Source organism: Dunckerocampus dactyliophorus, chromosome 19, assembly GCF_027744805.1.
Source record: "Dunckerocampus dactyliophorus isolate RoL2022-P2 chromosome 19, RoL_Ddac_1.1, whole genome shotgun sequence".
In the NCBI taxonomy this organism is placed as follows: domain Eukaryota; kingdom Metazoa; phylum Chordata; class Actinopteri; order Syngnathiformes; family Syngnathidae; genus Dunckerocampus; species Dunckerocampus dactyliophorus.
In genome coordinates, this window is record NC_072837.1 from 9,872,602 (window position 1) to 9,893,575 (window position 20,974).

Below are 20,974 nucleotides of genomic sequence, written 5' to 3' on the forward strand. Positions count from 1 at the left end.
TCAGAATATTTCAGACTTTATTCTCGTCACATTACAACTTTTTCCGCCACTTCATTTCCAAAAATGACACCGTTAGTTGTTTTGCTTGTTTTTCACAACATAACCATTTTTCAAAAATATCGTCTTTTCTTGAACATTTCAGCTTCATGCTACTAAAATGACATAAAACGATAACGGTAGTCTCATAAATTACGACTTCCTTGTTAAATTACCACTTTATTCTTAGAAAATGACTGCTGTTTTCCCATTTTTGCTGTTGTTGTTTGTTTTTTTTTGTTTTCTTGTTAAATTGTACTTTGAGAAAGTGCTGCGGCGCCATTGGGAAAAAAAAACGGCCGCAAATGTCCCCTGCACCACACTTTGAACACCCCTGCCTTATACAATAATAATTTATTTATCTACAGTGTTTCCCATACATTCATGTATTTGTGGTGGCCCGCCACAGATACATTTGGACCGCCGCAAATAAATTAGGCGCTACCCGCTCGCCCTCGTAAACATGTTGATTGCCTGCGTAACGCCGCTTGGATTTATCACGATCGAAGGAAGTTACGTATAGGTTTCACTGCACATAACCGCGGTGCGTTCGTGGACCGCCGAACAAAGTGAGAAATTGCAATGCTTGACGAAAAACATCATCAATGAAACAAAGACGTAAACATATTAAAACAGGAACTCTGACATGAAAGCATGCATTGCTCTTCTCGACGAGCAGCGGGCGCCCAGGCCTGTAGTTTTACAGTTTGATGGTTGTGGAGGTACCGGTACTTGTTTTAAAGTACAAACAAAAGTGTGGCTCCATAGAGCAGATGTTCACTGGGGGTGCAGCTTTACAAGAGCCCTGCTTGACCACAAATGGCATTTTGTAAGCATTTTTACCACCCATATCGGATTGTAAAGACATCACAGTCAATTTAGAGGAGATACTGTATCACCCCCTCCTCCTTTATGATGCAGTGTTATGTGGCGCTAATGCCTCCATCTTGTTCTCTCCTTCCACAGTCTTTACTCCGCCGGGAAAAGTGGGCTCGATCAATACAGCGGCCTGCTCTTTCCTTGTCTCATAGACGGACTCTTGGGTGTAGTCTTGGGTTACAGATTAGGGGTGGGTGATAATGCACATTTTGGTATCGCCCCGATACGAAGTAAATGCAGAGTCTGTACCGATACTGATATTTTATACTGGAAATTGCTCAAGATCATTGAATGATTTTGTGATTTTGCCTTGAATTGATTGATTGTGATTATAATCCGAAGTAGTTATGATGGGCCTGCCACTGTTGTGAACCTCCGGGCCCTGTATTCGAGACAGACTTGGTGGCTTTGGACTTTGCCTTTTAAACGGAAATGCTAACAGTGCTTACAGCGAGCATGCGAGTAAGATGTGTGGATACACTGTGATAACATGGGAACATCTCTTGCTTCAATAGATGGTCGCTAAAGTGCTAAATCTCGATGAGATATGCAAGCAACTAAATTGCTAAAGCTAGCGCCTATCAAGAAAGATAGTACTGTATTGATAGATTGTACTGCCACCTGTTTTTGTCTTAGGAGAATCTGCAAAAAATATCAATGATAAAAATGCTGATAGCTCTCATGCTAACAGCTCGCACACTCGGAACCTGTGTGGATACGTTTGATAACACAGGAGCATCGCTTGCTTCAATAGATAGTTGCTAATATGCTAAATTGCTAAAGCTAGCAAGATACTTTTTTACGTCAAGCCCTAACTGCTACCTATTTTAATTTTGGGAGAATTCCCCCCCCCCAAATGTCGGTGCTAACAGCTAACATGCTACCAACACGGCGATAACATGGGAACATCTCTTCAATAGGTGGTTGCTTAAGTGCAAAATCTGCGCATGTCAATGCTACCAATGCTAATTGCTAGCATGGCCACAGGTGTTTGTGTGTAAACCTTCTTAGTTCAATATAGAAATTAGCTGCCGTAAAGCAGTGAGTGGGTGCATTGCAAGCAGGCCCATAATAAATGAGCAACATAAGACAAAACATAATCCCAAATGCGATGCTATCCTTGATATCAATACTATGGATATTTGGATGGATCTGCTCACCCCCTGTGACATCTCTGTTTTGCCTCTGCGTGCTAAATGATATGCGTGTGAGGGCGGAGGACGAAAAAAAAACATTTCTGCGCTTGTTAAAGTGTCTCCTGAATAATTGAAGCCTCATAAATTTAGTTTGACACGGGTTCAACACGGTTAGACGGCCACCTTCTGCATACATGATCCAAATTATGAGGGGAAGACACACAGACGGATCACGCGGCACACTTGCAAATAGTCAATGACGATGATGTCATCCTGGTGTTATGCACATTCAAGTCTTACATTCTCATCATAAATCCTTTTGTTCCGGCTCCAGCATGCTACCTTCAGTCTCCTGCAGCTACCCTACTCACAATGAGAGCCTGCGAGCCTTATTAAGTGGCTGTCAGCCGGGATCGAACCAAATTTAAGACCTCAGAGCCCCCTCCCGTAGACTACTGCATTAAGTAATTGATGTCGTGATGTGAAGGCCGCTTGCATCGCTATGTGAGTGAACGTATGGATCCCGTATCTTTGCTAACCAGATAAGCCTAAAAGCAGTCGTTTGGAATCATTTTCTCCTCGTTTGTGGATGGAAGACGCCTGCCTGCGGTTTGTGGCGGCGATGTATAAAAACAAAAAATACTCTTCGTCACCTTCACGGCACTACAGTAGATTTTTTTTGGGGGGGGGGGGGGGGGGTCAAGAAATCGTCAAGAAATCGCATTCACCGTGAGTCTGTACTTATGTGCAGCATAAATGTACCACTGTTGAAAAAAAAAGCACGCAATTTTTACGTTTATTACTTTATGCTTAACTGATAATGTTTTTTAGTGAAGCGTTGGGATTTTGCACTTTGTTCTGCGGTCCTTGAAGGCACCATATTTGTGTTCTGAGAGATGCATACCGTAATTTCCGGTGCATAAGCCGCTACTTTTTTCTTAAACATTGAACCCTGTGTGGCCAATTTATGGCTAAATTCTAATTTTGTGACATCTCCTTTACTTTGGAAGTAGTATTCATTGTTTAAATACCGTGTCACACTGCACAACATTTGGTGGAGAACCCTATCATGAAAGAACGTCCAAAAAAAGGCTCAAGAACCCATGTTTCAAAACGAAACAGGATGTCAGCCATTTTCATCTGAAGCGGTCATTTTGGGCAAAAACCAGGGGTCATACTTTGACGAACTAGTCTCAGGGACTTGGACCAAATGAGCCCAAATGAAAATCACAAATACTAGACAGTTGGGCGATGAGATATGGCGAACCAATCTAACCTTCACCAGAGGATGTGGGCGGGGCATGGCGGCAAACTTTGATGGCTAATAGGAATGCTGGTTTGCCACAAAACTGTAAACATTCATAATTTGGCTCCACAAGGTCAGATCTTCATCACGATTCGTTTGATATGATGAAGGTGACACCTTGAAGCTATGCGTAGGTCTCAGCACCACACAACGGCGACGGGAAATGACAATTTTAAACAAATAAACAAGTTTTCTTCTAACTGGGGATGGTCTGGAGTCCCACGTGCCCATCGAGTCAACCCTGAGTTGTGTGGGGGCCCTTTCAACGCTGCTGGCAGCTTTAACATGTTTTCAATTTTGTAAAACGGCTAAAAAAACAGTTGAAATATATATTTAACGACAGAGCTTTGTGTTATTCACCTCTGCTCTTTACATTATGCCCTATTGCTCTTTTTTCCCCCCATTTTTGCTGTTTTTTGGTTTATTTTTATTTATGCATGTGCCATGGGCCAATAAACAACAAGCCGCGGACCGCAAATGCCCCCCTGCAATACAGAATAATGCAATAATTCAATATTACAGTCCAATTTTTAATTACATACAATTATTGGATGAAAATAAAGTCAATATTTGCAAAACAAGTCAACAAAAACTACTATTGGTTGTCATTCATACAGTATCCGTTGCCCTTTTTGCCCCCAAAGCCTTACTCCCTGACTTTGTAAACATGCGTCCGTCCATTTTCTATGCCACTTATCCCCACTAGGGTCACGGGCGTATGCTGGAGCCTATCCCAGCTGAGGGGGGTGGGGGGATACACCCTGGACTGGTGGGCAGTCAATTGCAGGACTTTGTAAACAACATACTAATAATAACAATATATAAATATGACAGTATCAACAATATAACGTTATTAATAACCCACAGATATTTGTGAAAATAAAGAAGAGAACTGAAAAACATCAGGTCGACCGTGCTGGTATCAATCCGATACTTATGCTACGCTTGGTTTAAACAGCAAATCTGGAGATGTTGCAGCAGAGACGCACTGAAGAAATATTTCATGTTGTTCACGAGCCATGCATTTTTAATGGCCGTGAATTCAATATGAAGATATTTTAGAACCGTGTGTGGCAAGCGAGTTCTGGTTTTGAAAGGCCATCAAGTCGTCGTCAGTTGAAGGGATCCGAAGTATGCACGACACGGTACGTTGCGGATGGCTTCGAAGTCGGAAGCTTCGCATTCGCCTCTCCTCCATTATGTCTGTCAATGTTCCTCCTCACTAAACTATCTTTGCAGTAAAATTAGTATAAAAGCAGTCTGTCCTTCCCCCAGTGAAATTAACATTTCATTTACAAATACACATCATTTTCATACATTGAACATCTTTTTGTTGACAGGTGAAAGTGGTGTTGAGGGTGAACCCGTCAACGAACGAGGGCCAACCTCCAGTCCTCCACGTTGACCCGTGCAAGAAAAGAGCCATTTTATTAGAGCCGGTGCGCCAAAGCTCACCGCGCACGAGGACCGCATCCAGCAAGGATCTCCTGAAGGCTTTTCATTACGACGCTGTCTACCCGCAAGACTCGAGTCAGGTTTGGTGCTTCATTCTAATCCCCCAATATCCCTTCAATTACAATTCCCTGTCATTGCATGTTAATATGTGATTTTTTTGCTCCTATTCAACATGCACTTCTTTGCTAATGACCTTAAAAGTGATCCTAGCGCCACAATTACTCCCCTAGTCAATTATATTCAAGGTTCTGTGAGGTCCGGTTACAGTATTTCAGCCCAAGGGAGCGGACAAACCTAGCATGCGTCCCTCCTCTGCTTGTTTTCTTTCATTTAACTGAATCTACTATTTCAGTGCATGAATGACTCACTGTCTCCCGCTGTCCTGCAGACTGAGGTGTGTGCAGGCGTCTTGGCTGATGTCATCCGCTGCGTGCTCAGCGGCAGCGATGGATGCGTGCTGGGCCTGGGCTGCGCCGATGTGGGTGAGTAACGACTCGCAGCGAGGGGCCGCGGGTTCACATTTGAGAATGAGAGTGGGATGCTTTTATCCAAGCTCAAGGGCCATCCAATCCCCCACCTCTTCTTTTACCTTTGTCTCACTCCTGTTACCATCCATCCTTTTCTTTTCACTTCAATCCCCCGCACCCTTCATTTTTTCACGTCCTCGTATCTGTCCTCTTGTCTGTCTTCACAGCCGTCTATTGTCCTCTTTGCTCCAAGTGGACTTTTTTATATGGAAGCCACAAAAGTGGAACTGCTTAAAATCCTCACCATTATCGTAATGAGAACCAGAAAACCCATCCATCCATCCATTTTATATACCGCTTCTCCTCTTTAGGGTCGCGGGGTCATGCTGGAGCCTATCCCAGCTGACTTCAGGCGACAGGCGGGGTACACCCTGGACTGGTCGCCAGCCAATCGCAGGGCACATATTGACAAACAACCATTCACACTCACATTCATACCTATGGACAATTTAGAGACGCCAATTAACCTAACATGCATGTTTTTTAATGTGGGAGGAAACCGGAGTACCCGGAGAAAACCCACGCACGCACGGGGAGAACATGCAAACTCCACACAGGGATGCCCAGGGGAGAACCCAGATCTTCCCGATCTCCAGGCTGTTACTGTGTTGGCCAACGTGCTAACCACTAGACCACCAGTAAATTAAAAGACAAAAAATTTGAGACGCTCCGATCAGGTTTTTATGCTGCCGATAGCGATACCGAAATCGTCCGATTAGATTACGTGTAAATTTTAAAATTTACTATTGGCTATATCAGGGGTCGCCAACGTTTTTTTCTTGTGAGAGCTGCTTTTACAAAATGAAAAAAGAAAAGAGCTACTCATTTGTTTTCATAGCTTATTTCAACCCGAACAAAGCGATTATGCTAGTTTTACCAGAACGTTAACAAAGTGCTGGTATCCGCAACTCACATTTTGGGTTTCAGAATGCATTTCTTTCTAGCGTTGCCACATTATTAACTGAAAGCCGGAAGGAAAAGCAGGCATGCAGGCGCCTCATGTGATCGTGGGGGCACCACGGAGCCCCCACGGCTATATGATATGAAAGGGGAACCATAAAATGTAGACAAAAACATATTTGACTTACTTTTTCAAAATCACTAGTGAAACTTAGAGGATCAGGGGCCGTCTTTAAGGAGACTTTGGATGCGAGAGCAGCTTGGTGGCGCTCCAGCAGGACCCCAGGCAGTCGGCAAACCCGGTGTCCTCCCCATGCCGACGACGCCAGTCCCACGAATCCAACCACTTTTCGGGCTATCCGCCTTGGACCACATCCGACTGACAACCGACTGACATCCGAGTGACTTAATCATTTTTTGTGTTGATCATTAAAGTTCAAACGAAGGTTTGAACGTCTTCGAGAGCTTTTAAACAAGAGAAAAGTGTGTAAAATGTATGGTGAGGGGTTTTACAGCCTTAAAACATATATAATAATTGTAAAAAATTTCACTTATTGCAGGCTATTTTGGGAACCTATCCCCCGCGATAAACGAGGGAACACTGTACCTTCAAAGCCAGCTGCTTCACTATCTACTGTATGTACACAACAAAGTAAGGCGAAAAGAGGAAAAAGTCAGGCCTGTGTTGTACTTTGTCTTCCTGTCAGTTGGCTTCTTGATGGCGCTGTTGGCTGACCGTTCCCCCTGTGCCCCTGCAACCAAACGGCTGTTCATGCTTGGTTGTTGGAGCGAGAGCGCTTACAAATGAGAAACAACGTGACAACGCCGTTCGAAAATGATGGTGAACATTGCTGATCAGGAATCTGGTTTCACCTGACCGATTTACACCATTTGAAGACCCACATGCACTTTTTCGACGCGAGTTGAAAGGAAGCATACGTGTGGCTACGTCATCATGCTACCCCACCTATTATGGTCATTTATCTTTCATGGATGACACTGTCCATAAAAACACACCAGTCGATGTGCATGCTTTTCTTTGTAAACGCTCACAACACACGCGTTTTATTGTGTTTTAGGGATGCTCTGAGCGTGCAGGACTGTAAAATGTTGCTATTAAAGATATGGATGCCCTGCACTTAGCCTTGCTCAGTGAGAGGGTATATTAGATAGACCACACACACACTCACATAGGGCAGGGTCTCCTTGGAGCTGCTCTTTCACATGACGCCACTCTCCTTAAATGAATTAGTTGGCCCGTGCAGACTGCATGCGGCCCACAGACGGGGGGCGGATATCAATCTCCTCCTCAGAATACCATTCTGTCTAAATAACAGAAAGTAGCAGGCAGTTTGGCCTCTAATCGCAATAAACCAATTCTCTTATTCCTTATTCAATTAGCGTTTGGATAAGACAAAAGAGTAAAACAGGGCCATATGTTGAGCTTAATGTCAGGCAAAAAGTGCATGATGAGGAAGAGTAGGGCTAGGGTATCTGTCTTTATTTATGTATACTCAGTGAGCTACAGATACAGATGTATTTACGTATACAATTGAAATACTGTGTATCAATCAAGGTGTGAATGAGTGGTTGGCTATCAGCTTGAATTTAACAGGGTATCAGAAAAATCTGCCATTTCCGATTTAGGCATGGCAGATATATATACAGTAGACGCCCCTACAATTTAAATAATCTGTTCCGAGAACGTTTATGTTATAGGGTTTTTACGTTATACGAAGCGTAAAATACATGTAAATAGCCTAATCCGTTCCAAGATCTTCCCAAACTCACCCCTTTGGCCCTTCAAAATATTCAAAGTCCACCAAATGTAGTGGGAAAATATAAGAAAACGTTAGCATAAACATAGTAGAGTAACATTCCAATATAAAATAAGGGAATAAATAAGATTACTGTAAATGAGGTTGACTCTCAAAAATGTTAACAGAAAACATGTTTTTATAGTTTTGCAATTAAAGTTTTACGTGCATAAAACAATTCTAAATACATATAAATGACAAATGAAAGGGATAAACGAACATTTAAGGTTAATTTTTACTTTCATTGAAGACGTGACGTGTTCCAAAGACACGATGTGGCAGCAAGATCAACACCTTCCTCTTCAACACCGCCTTCCTGATTCGTCATGAGTTATTTCTTGAATTCAATAGTATTTCTCACCGTCTTTACCAAGATTCAACGCTATTGAACGCAAGAAATAACTCATGGCAAAGCAGGAAGGTGGTGTTGAAGAGGAAGGTGTTGCTCTCGCTGCCACGTCATCATGTCTTTGAGAACAGTCACGTCAGTCACGAAGGTAAAAATAACCTTAAATGTTAATTTATTCATTTCATTCATCATTTATTTGCATTTCAAATTATTTTCTGCATGTAAAACTATAAAAACGGGTTTTGTGTTAACATTTTTGGCTTTCTGGAACGGATTAATTGGATTTACAATATTTCTTCTGGAAAAAAATGACTTGGTTAGCGTCTGTTTCAGTTAGAGTCGGACCTTCTGGAATGAATTCATGACGCTAACAAAGGTTCCACTCTATTTTTTTACCAAAAAACTGGCATATTTGTGGGGCCATGAATGCTGAATTGCAAATGTATGCACTTTGATGGATCCATCATCGCAGTGGGCATGACATCTATTGGCATGGAACATTGTCTTCCTCTACTGGCATAGCTAAACAAGATGAAATGACCAATATTGCCCCCTAACGTTTCAGAGGCACACAGCATTTGGTCAATGAACGAATTGGAGATTATGCACGCTGAGCGTTTTAGTGCATGTAAATGTACTGACTTATTTATTTCTATGCTGTTCTGTCTGTGTTTGACATCAATATTGCCAATTTTTGTATTTTTCTTTTTAACTAAACGGGGATGGTGAACATTTGGACAACAGAAGGGCATATGTTACCCTCATGCCTCATGGCACATGGTTCTTGCCATGGCTATTTTTGACACACCCTTGGAACACATCATGCCTCATTGCATATTTCCTTACCATACAGTGGCATTCTCTATGTGATTCAAATTTTAGAAAATTGTTTTTTTAGTCTGGTTATCCTATTGTCTAAAACAGTAGAAACAGTAACAAAATATTTTTTTCAATTGCTTGTCTGCCTTGAGGTTCCTGGTCCAGCATGGTGGGGAATGCTGAGAGCATCCAGAAGCTGGGCTTGATTCCGTGCGCCATCTCCTGGCTGTACAGCGCAATCGAGAAGCGGAGGGAGAAGACGTGGACGGATATGACTGTGTCGGTGTCTGCCGTTGAACTCTGCTGTGGAGAGGAGGACACGTTGAGGGATCTACTGGGAGAGGTTGCCCCTTCCTTGGGCAGCATACAAGACAGCCCCAGGGCTCATATTCGGCTGCAGGAGGACCCCATCCATGGGATACAGGTAGAAAGACAAATGTAGAAAGAAAGACAAATGTACCAATTTAGTGAGTGAAAGGGCACTTTTTCATCATTTCAATGGTCTAGGGTTTTGTTTGATTGAAAAGTTATGACACACTAGAGCTACGATTCCACTCCAGTCCTGTAGAGCAGTGATTCTCAACTGGTGGGTCGGGCCCCATCAGTGGGTCACAGGTCTATTTCTGGACAAAAAAAAATTAATTAAATTAATTATGAATGCACCTTGCGTTCTTGCTACGCCACCACGAGTGTGTGCCATGTACAGTATATGGGTGACTTTGTCAAGCTTGCTCGGGAGGGAAAGGCCATCAAATGGGGTCTTAACGTGCCGACACACAGCTGCAGATATCTGCCGGAGAAGAGCACGGCATAAAGACACGATGTCTCCTCGCTGCAGCTCACGTTGTGTTGCAAACATCCATCCATTTATTTTCTATGCTGCCTGTCCTCACTAGGGTTGCGGCGGTATACTGGGGCCTATCCCAGTTGACTTTTAGGCGAGAGGCTGGACTGGACTGGCAGCTAGACAAACACAGGGCGCATACGGTATAGACAAACAACCATTCACACTAACATTCATACATTCATATTCATAGAACATGCAAGGCCACCGTTGTTGCAAACATCCATCCATCCATCTTCTATGCCATGCCGCTTGTCCTCATAAAGGTCGCGGGGATATGCTGGAGACTATCCCAGCTGACTTTGGGCGAGAGGCGGGGTACACCCTGGACTGGTCGCCAACCAATCGCAGGGCACATGTAGACAAAGAATCATTCATACTCACATTTGTACCTATGGACAATTTATAGTCGCCAATAACCTAACATGCATGTTTTTGGAATGTGTGAGGAAACCGGAGTATGTTGCAAACAGTCCCCCTCAATATAAAGTATCTGAGACATTTGAGTGAAAAAATTCCAGGTTGCGGAATGATGGGTGATGATGGGTCATGGCGCCAAACCAATTGAGAACCACTGCTGTAGGGGGCGATAAAGTGGGTACTGCTGCACCCAGCAAGTATTTTCTTTTTACTGCAACTCCATGTGCTGGCTCTGGTGGGTCACTGCCCCACTTTGCTCCAATTCAAGCAGACTGCAACTACAAAAAGTTCAAAGGAAATGCACCAGGTCTGCATGCAATAATTGAATCGGTTCTCACTAAATATCTAGCAACTGACAGAGATCATTACAGATGCATGGTTGTAAACGGCCACAATGTATCCAACTGGACATCTTTTGATGTCTTTTTGCCTGTACAGTCATCCCTCATTTGCTGCGGTTAATTGGTTCCAGACCCGACCGTGATAAGTGAATTTCTGTGAATTTCCTTCTTTAAAAATCACATTTTTGCAGTTTGTTTACGACCTTCCAAATCAAATTTTTCACGTCATTAAAGCTCTCTGGACATGAAATAACACCCCTATAGTCAACTTCACATGTGTATTAGTACATATATATATATATATATATATATATATACATATATATATCAACATAGTAAGACATAATAAGAGAAAATAAGACATAATACAGACACACACGTTAGCATCGCGAGACTTCCTTGTTATTGTTCTCATTTTACTTCCGGTTTCTGTACAGTACTTTCTGCGGTGGCTGTTGTCTCATCAGTGTAACATTACTGACACCTTGTGACCATTGTAGAATACTCCATATCACAACATGTCTTCAATGCATCTTCTGAAAGCCTTACATTTGTATTTTAGTTCATTTAGCCATTTTTATGCTTGAAAGTGCTTAATTTAGGCCAAGAATACATATATGGAACACATTTTTTACCTAAAAAAATGCCATAGTCAACCACAAAATGGCCATGATTTATTAATTAATATATTTTGAAAAATCATGGTTCAGCGAGGCCGCGATATTTGGAGCGCAAAATGGCAAGGGACAACTGTATTCTGAAAAGTACGATTTTGATGGACACTGTCAGAGAGGTATTCATTTTCTCTCCATTGTAGATAATCAAAATACAGTGGATTCCCGCACATTCGCAATTCAGCATTTACCCACATTTTGTTTATTTTTATTTTTATTTTCTCCAAAAATAGTCAATTTTTTCCACAGAAAACTCCTCTTATTCACCCTAAGTCGGTGATCATTTTTAAATACATGATACATGATGAGTCTTGTGTCAAAAATAGACATTTTGGGCTTGTGGGCTTGGAATGCAACCCCAGCAGTAAAGATGTAAAGTTATTGTTGTAGATTTACATTTACAGTACATTTGCTCTTTTACTTTTTTTTTGTTTTTTTTATAGCTCCGGAACCACAATCGGGTCAAGGCCCTTACTGCCGAGCGTGCTGCCTCCCTCCTCGATGTGGCCATTGCGGCACGACGGCACAATGACTTCACCACTTTCTTGTCCCACAGCTCCATAATGTTCTTCACTCTCCACGTCCAACCCCCTCGCACGGAAAGCAGCACCATGGGGAAAGGTTGTAATCAAATATTTATTTACTTTGGGAGCTTGTCGTAAGCAAATTAGATGTTTCCATATTAATTATTATTCAGTTATTCCTTAAGTCTGTTTAATATTTAATCAACGGGTCATGTTTGTTTTTTTTTTTTCTGCTTTAGGTTCACGTGGCCCAACGAAGCTGACCATGATTGATGTCTGTAGTGGTATGAAAGGTGGTGTTGGATACATAAAAAACAAGCCTCCGCATTCTGAACTGGGTCCTGTTGTCTTGTCGCTACTAAGCGGAAATAAAACTATCCCCAAAAAGTAAGCAACAATTGTTAGTATTATTATCCCGCAAAAATTCCACGGAATGCATGTGGAATACACAGTGTAACTGAACCACAAAGACAATGCCGGTATCGAAATAAATGCTTACACACTAATAAACACGCAAAACAATACAATTTTATACTGTTGTATAACCCACAAAGCATGCTGGGTAACTTCCTGTTGAGGCAGTGTGCACGTGGGATTCCCAGCATGCCTTGCGGGTTATATATTAGTATGAAATTGTATTTAAATGGCCAAAAATATACCTCTTTGTATCAAAATTAAAGGCATATCAACTGGTTATAACATTAGCACAGGATTGTCTAAAGTGCGGCCTGGGGCCATTTGTGGGCCGCGTTTTGGCTTTAATTGGCCCGCTGCAGATTGTAGAAATAAAATTAAACAAAAAAACCCCAACAAAAATGGGAAAAAGGAACAATGCAAAGAGAAAAAGCTGAAATGTTGATTTTAATAACTCAATGTAATAACGCAAAGCTTTTTCTGTAAATATTGTACACATTGGACATTTTTTAGCCTTTTTGCAAAATATAAAAATATCAAAGTGGCTCCCCGCATCCTTTGGTTTTTCAGAATGTGGCCCTTGGTGAAAAAAATGTGGACAGCCCTGCCTTAAAATTTGAAAATGAATTGTTTTGCTGGTACTTTCTAGTGGCTGAAACATGATGCAATGAACGTGTGTCTGTTCAGGGGAAGTAAGTTAACCATGCTGCTTCGGGAGTCCTTGAGTCATGTTAACTGCCACACCGCAGTCGTCGCCCAGGTTGCTAATTCACTGGCACTCCTGCAAGAAACCACCTCCATCGTTCAGCTCGCTTCACGCATCCGCAGGACTCAGAAGAGGACCAAGGTACTACTGCGCTCTACTACTACTGCAAAAGTGTTACACGTTTCCAAATTGTGTCAAACGTGCCGTGCGTTGTTGGTGTTTTTGCTCACTTTGTTGTCTCTCCTACAAGATTATGCTTTTTTCCTACAGCATCTGTTACAACATTATATACAAATAATATGCAAATTAGCCGATGGCAACAGTGCCTTAAAGATTTTTTGATTGTAATTTATCTTCATTCAACAGCAGTCCAGCTCATGCTCCCCAAGTGGCAGGAGTTTGACTCGACAAAAGAGAGGACCTCCATCTTTTTCTCTGCGGGCTTTCCACTCCACAGATGAGGTAGATGTTGACGTCCAACGTTTTCGCCTACGCGGGGAGCTGGATGAACACTCCAGTAGCGACCAGTCCTGTGACACAGTCATCCAGATAGACTCTGATGGCTTGATCCAGCCTCGAGCACCGCCAAGGTTTGCACAACCTGAGTTTGTGCCCATTATACCCTCCTTGCACCCCAGCAAGGCTGACATGGACGACCCAGAGTTTACGGCTTTGCTCCAAGAGCTACTGAAAATCCCCAAGTTGCATGGAGAGAACAAGAAAGAAGATGCTGAAGGACTTACTGAAGGTATGAAAGCTGAACTGAAGAAGCCAGAGAGGGACTGTCTTAAATGTGACACGTTCGCGGAACTTCAGGAACGCTTGGGCTGTATTGATGGAAGTGAGGAAACAATGGATTTGCTGAAGTCCTCCTCCAAAGTTCCTTCCGGTAACACTGTCCCACCCAAACCACAACCTCTGAAAGAGATGGCTAATACGGAATCATCACAAGCAGCACAGATGTTGAAGCAGGGGTTTGGCTGCAATCAGACTGTGGTTCGAGAAAAACAAACAGATGGTGCCGTCCCTGGGGACAATTTTCAGAGAGAGGACTCTGGTCTGTATGACTGCGAGGAGTGCAGTGCAGCCAGTTCAAGCGAGGAGCCGCTGAATCAAACTCTCAATCGAAACATGACTTGCCGCTATCAGATACGTAAAACTGGCGTGCAGTCGTCCCAAGATGTAAATGTCAAAAGTCAGGGCATTGCTAATAACAGTTGCATTCAGTCTACAGAGAAACAGGAGAATCACGAAGCAGCTGATTGGTTCAAAGCAGACAAAAGGACTTCGCCTGTTGGAAAGAGTTTACCTGCATCTCCTCCATCCCCTTCCTGCTCCTCTTCAAACCCAGTAGCTGGAGGTGTCATGGCAGCTAATCAGCCCACAAAGGATGCTAAGGAAATGAAGGCCACTATCACTGTAACTGTTCAACAGCCGCTGGATTTGACTGGTCAAGATGAACTTGTCTTCTCTATGGTGGAGGAGGTGACCATTAGTGGAGCTTTGGATAGTGGCAGGACAGGAGGGAACATCATTTGCATCAAGGACACCGCCCAGTCATCAGCACACCTTCAGGGGTCTGCTGGCTCCAAACCAATCCAAATTATTAGTAATATCAGTAAAGACTCTGCAGCAGCAAGTCCGACCAATGTGTCTGGGAACACATTTGTGCATCCAGGCGATACCGTGACCGATACAGAAAAATTACAGAGTCACTCACGAAGGGAGAGAATCCTACCGTCGTTTATAAATCCCATGCTGATGAACCTTGATGAACAGTGTGAGATGAAAAATGCACAACACAAAGAAAGAACTCAGTCTCATCCTGAGCTCAAAGGGAATACAACCAAATGTCCAGAAGCTGCTTCTGAGACAGTACGACAATATGACAAGACTTGTAACTCAATGCTCCTGGAAGATGCATCTTGCAGTAAAGCCACTGCAGAAAATAAACAACATGCAGACAAGAGCAACCCTCGAGACTGGGAGCATGTTTCTTCCACAAACCCTCCAAAGTCCTCATTGAAAGAAGACTATGCTTGCAGACGTGTTGGGAATAATAGGATCATCGGTGTGTCTTTAGGTTGCCTGGAAACAGCCTCTGCATCCTTAAATACAGGTAGCTTACCTCGAAGCTGGCTAGATGCCAGCCACCGTGAAAGCCACCATCACACGGCAGATGGTTGGAGAGACCCAAGGGGGGTGACATCATCCACCCCATGCAGCCCGGGGGTAACCCTGGAGAGAAGGCGAGGCCAACAGTGTTCCCCAGTGAACCAGAGCTTCCACATGTCCTCCTCTCTGAAATATGAAACAGACTTCAAGCAGGAAGCAAAGAGACCTCTCAGAAAGGGTTTTGGATCGTTGTTTGATACCTCACATGTAGGCATGAAACATGATCATATGAGGAGGATGATGTCACCCCTGGAGGAGAGTGGAAGGCTTTTCAGTGCAAAAATGGATCAACTGAGTAGCAAGACTAGCAAGTCCCTTGGGAGGAACCAATGTGACTTACCAAGTTTAGATAGAGGAAGTAGCAACACCTCCCTAAGCTCTAAGGGGAGCTCCAAGAGAAGTTCTGAAGGGGCTTCCAAAGGGGGTCATAAAGGGAAGAGTGCTGGGGATTGTACATTGCCAAGGGCTAGCAGGAGCTCCCGAAAGACTCGGCAAACCAGCCACAGTCATAACTCTTCTGAAAGTGTAGCTCAATCCAGGCCGAGCCATTCGAAGCTTTCTGCTGTGGGGAAACTCAAGATGGCTTGCCCCAAAGTCCGACGCTTATCTGCCCCCAGCATCAAGAACCTCAGTCTTCCCCACAAGGGTCTGCAACAGTCCATAAACCGCAGTGCCAGTCTCTCCCCGGACAGCAAAAATGTAAGCTTTGAGAGGACGTCCTCGTTTCTTTCCTCCTCTCCGCCACGCTCATTTCACTCCATCAGCAGGACTCCCAGCCAAAGCTCCACGTGCTCGTCCACGAAGTCTGCAATCCAGGGATTCACCAACGGACGCATTTCCGACCTCCTTAAGGAGAGATCTGACAGCCCCGCTTCAGTCGGACTGGACCAAACGGGCTCGCTTCCGTCTCCGTACAGCCAGGTCACGTCACCTCGCACTCCCCCACACTTGAGCGGACATGCCAGTGATGCCACCAGCGTGCTGAGTGGCGATCTGCCACCAGCAATGGGTAAAACATCGCTGTACTTCTCAAACAGAAACAGCACAATGAGCAGCGGCTACGATAGCTTGCTGAGGGACAGTGAAGCCACAGCCAGCAGCGCTTCTAACCGAGATTCTACCAGCGACAGGAGTGGTTCCCTCCTTCGAGAGGCCCACGGCAGTAGATCATCTCGGCGGAGAGGCAACACAGGTATCATACAATCGGATTTATGATTATTCCTTATCCAATGTCATCAAGGGATTATGACGCTCTCTAGCAACACAAACGTTTGACGGTGAAAGTTTCTGTCAAGAGTAAATTATATGAAATATAATCAGAAATACACTGCATGGACAAAAGTATTTGGACTTGCCACTGAAATTAGATGCAAATATGAAGTTCGACTCCCCTTTTTAGCTTCCATTCTTCTACTAAGACTTTCTATGCATCCTGGAGCGCGTCCATGCATTGGACTTTTTGTCTATTCATTCAGAAGAACATTTGTGAGGTCAGAGGTCACACACGTTGCACCTGGTGGGCCTGAATGTGGAACAAAAAAGGGCCTTATTCCAAAGTTGAAAGCATGAAAATGTCCAAAAGGTCTTGGTATTCTGGAACCAAGGGGTCGAGTTCCACCCCTGATTGACTTTTGTCCATATAGAGTCGACAAATGAATTATTATTTTTTTCTTTACACTGTTTGTTTTTTCTTATTGTTAGACAATCTGAAATTTGACTTATTTGTTTTATTTTCTAAAAATGTTTACACTATTTCTCTTTTCTTCTCTTATTGTTGTATAATTTCTCATTTGTGATTTTACTTATTTGTTTGTATTTTATTTTATTTATTTATTTATTTATTTTTACCCTTTTTCTCTCCGTCCATCCATTTTCTATACCGCTTGTCTATACTGATTGCTGTATAAATTTGTTTTATTTGATTTAATTTAAATGAATTAAATGAAATTTAATTGCATTTAATTTCATTGTGTTTACATTTTTTTAATTTTTACTTTGAATGTATTTTTAAATTTTTGTTTGATTGGCTACATTTATTTTATTTGTTCATTTATTTTTTAAAACACTTTTTCTTTTCTTATTGTGACGCTTTCTCCCCCTAATAGCAACAACAAAAAGTGAACATCCACCCGTCCATCTTCTATGTCGCTTATCCTCACTAGGGTCGCGGAGAAGGTGAACAAATATCAGTAATTGTTGATGCTTGGAAAAGGGGTAGGATTAAAAATAACTTCTACTTTTTCCTACTCCTTTTCGGACATGTTGAGTTGTGTAAATGTGAACATACTGTACAGCGTGCCTTAATGTAACTCATTACACATGTCCGAAACAAGTAAAGCCATTACTATTCTCTTAGTACAATGTTGTGAGTTTAAAAACATGAAGATTATAGTTATTTTCGAATGAATAACAATTCCACCCTGCCATGTTCCGACATTAATTGGAGACGACACGTCTGTAGAATGTACTCAGATCATGCACACTTAGTAGCAGTGAAAGCCTGACAGTGCCGGAAGTCATATAATTAATATATGAACCCAAAGGTTGCACTTACCAGTTGAGTGAAAACACAAAATTGGGTCGCACTTGGTTGAGAGATAACGACGTGTTGCGTGTGTTAAAAACACAAAGACAGTAGAAAGATGGAGGTGCAACAATTCAATACAGGCTTATAACGCTACAGTTAATTATGTCTGTTATTGGTCTGTCGTGGTGCAAAATTGACCGATATTTGGTGTTGGAGTGTAAACACACACAGGTTTCGGAAGGATGGAGAAAAAGAAAGACAATAGTTAAGCATATTTCCTGCCGTTTCTGTTTTGCAGGCAGTCATCCACGCTATCTTTCCCACGACACACCACTCTCCATGAGGCAATCTTCTAACGGCGTGCAATCTCGCTGGGCGGATCATGGAGTCCCAGAGAATTACGACATCAAAGTTTATGAGATTGACAACAGGCAACGCATGCAGAGAAAAGCAGGTGCTGGGTTCACTCCGAATATTTCAGCCGTTTTAAAGACAACGAATGGGAAGGGCAACACCTCGAGAATTCATTCAGCTTCTTTTGGAAACAACATTTTGTTACTTATGCACTTACTAACTTGCTAATAAAAAAAATCCTCCAAAAACATGAATTTCAATACAAAATAATCCGCTAGCTCGTATGCTTTAAGAATCCTACGAGGGAACTTAACGCCCTGTTACAGGTGGAACCCAAATTAAATAGATATAGATAAACAGATACAAGCACAGTCAATCAACCTATTTATTTATTTTTGAAGTATTTTTTTTATTTGGATGTCTAAAATAATACTAAATATACAATATAGAATAAATCAAATAATTAAAGAATAAACAAAAATTACAAAATAATTACAAAATAAATGTTTAATGTGTTTATATTGGGCTGTACTAAATTACAAAAATATTTCCAAATGAATATAAAGAAATATAAATAAATATTCTTACTAAATTAAATAAATAAAATAAAATTAAAATAAATAAACAACAATAAAATCAAAATGACAAAGTAAATGTTTATAATTTTGTTTCTTAGGATGTACAATATGTAAAAAAAAATCAATAAAAAATAATAAATAAAATAATTAATAAATAAAAATAACTAAATAATAAAATAAATAATACAAAATAAATATTTAATGTATTTTTTTCTTTAAATGTACAAAATGACAAAAAAATAATACTAAATATAAGAAATAAAATAATCAAAAAACTCAAATGTAAATCCATCCATCTTCTTCCGCTTATCTGAGATCGAGTCACGGGGGCACCAGCCGGAGTAAGCAGGGATGCCCAGACTTCCCTCTCCCGACCTCCTTTGTCCAGCTCTTCCCGGTGGATTCCGCGGCGTTCCCGGGCCAGTTGAGAGACATAGTCCTGGGGGTCCTGGGATGTGCACTGAACACCTCCCCTGGGAGGCGTCTGGGAGGCATCCTGACCAGATGCCCGAGCCACCTCATTTGGAGCAGCGGTTCTACTCCGAGTTTCTCCCGGATGACAGTGCTTCTCACCTTATCTCTACGGGAAAACTCATTCATTTATTTTGTAAGTAATTACAAAATAAATATTAAATGTATGTTTTAATTGGTTGTATTAAATTACCACAATAATACAAAATATAAGAAATACAATAATAACAAATACAAATATATATTTAATGATTTTATTATGTTTTATTATTTTAAAAAAACAACAGATTAAAGTCATATTAGCATTGGATATTTCAGGCTTAATAAATGATCCTTCTTTGCATTGGAGAGTTGAAATGCAGTTCAAAGCACAATCTGCTGCGCACGGTGACGTGATGTCCCCTAGACGAGAGGTCTGGTCCTCCTGAGACTGCTCGTTGCCTCCACCAGACTCAAGCGCTGCTTGCTTCATGCAATTTTAATGACCACATGGGGGGGAACTGGGTCAATGTGCTGCAAAGAACAAAGACCAACACTGATCACGTCATGGCCAAAAGGGTAAAAGATAATCTTGTATGTATAATTTCCCTAAATATCATTTCCATGTTAGACATAATCATTATAATGAGATTAATTGTGTTTATAGACATTATATGGCTTCTTGTTTCATTCCCTTGTGGGCTGTGCCTGCCCTAACTGTTTATTCGATAGGAGGGGGTGGCTCTTGATCTCAGATGTGTGTGTGTTGGGGGTACTCTGACCTACTTACTGGGGACACGGTTTTTAAGGGTCTTGGGGCCGATGGTTCAGCCAGGACCAGGTCAAGGCCAGTAGTAAAAACCCTCCATGGAAAGTTAGCGTAAACCTGTTGAAAATTATCTAATGTATTTAGTAGAGAGAAGTCTCAGTTTTCGGTAATTCGTTCGAAAAAGTTTGATGAAAATTGAGGTTTTTTTCCCCACAGGAAATAATGTAAAAGCCAATGAATCCGCTTCAGACACCCAAAAATATCAACAAAAGTCAATTTTATAGAGCACAATTAGAGTTTTACATGCAGAAAACAAATGATTATAAATGACGAATGCATGGAACTTGATGCGGATTTCCAGTAATCCTGATGAGACCAAATTCAATAGAGATTCTCACCTTTATCAAATTGTGTTTGGACACTGACTCATTTTTTGCAATTTCGTGAGTACAAGGCAAGCGAAGTAGTTACAAACAATATGGTACGAAAACCCAGACTGTGTACGAACTGAGGGAAAACTTTAGGGGAAAAATTTTAACAAAAACTATGATAAATACGCAGCAATGTTGTTTGGCCTCTTGGTGGGTTATTTAGAAGTCACACAAAAAAAAAAAAAACACAAAAAACAATGGATTACACAAAATGATTTGGATAAAGGAGAAACAAGCGTGGGACTAGTTTGCCACGTGCAATGTTTAGCTAGTGGAAAACTGTACGAAACTGTACGAAAAAATTGTATGAAAGTAGGGTGTATGAAAACCAAAGTTCGATCATGATTGTGTTTCCGTCGTCAGGGGGTCGCATGCTTCAGCGCCAAGCTGCAGTTTTCGGAGGTCAGACAGCAGACGATCACAGACGTCCAAGCCCTGTCCAAAAACTTGAGGAGAGGCGAGGCCAAACACAAGTCCATGCAGGAGTACATCGTGTGGAATCCAGACTGTGAGTGTTGTTATTTTTACTCAGGGAATGTTTTA

At 42.0% G+C, this 20,974-nt stretch overlaps 1 protein-coding gene across 2 annotated transcripts in view; it reads left to right on the forward strand.

Annotated features, from left to right (window-relative positions):
* The window catches only part of LOC129172447 (kinesin-like protein KIF26B), a 38,002-nt gene that overhangs the window by 13,893 nt on the left and 3,135 nt on the right, over positions 1–20,974 (forward strand). For both annotated transcript variants that reach the window (XM_054762171.1, XM_054762172.1), the window contains 9 exons: positions 4,698–4,892; positions 5,201–5,294; positions 9,377–9,648; positions 11,947–12,124; positions 12,267–12,414; positions 13,129–13,288; positions 13,514–16,514; positions 18,148–18,303; positions 20,795–20,939. In XM_054762171.1, the coding sequence (XP_054618146.1) occupies positions 4,698–4,892; positions 5,201–5,294; positions 9,377–9,648; positions 11,947–12,124; positions 12,267–12,414; positions 13,129–13,288; positions 13,514–16,514; positions 18,148–18,303; positions 20,795–20,939 (4,349 nt within the window). The remainder of the gene's footprint in view (positions 1–4,697; positions 4,893–5,200; positions 5,295–9,376; positions 9,649–11,946; positions 12,125–12,266; positions 12,415–13,128; positions 13,289–13,513; positions 16,515–18,147; positions 18,304–20,794; positions 20,940–20,974) is intronic.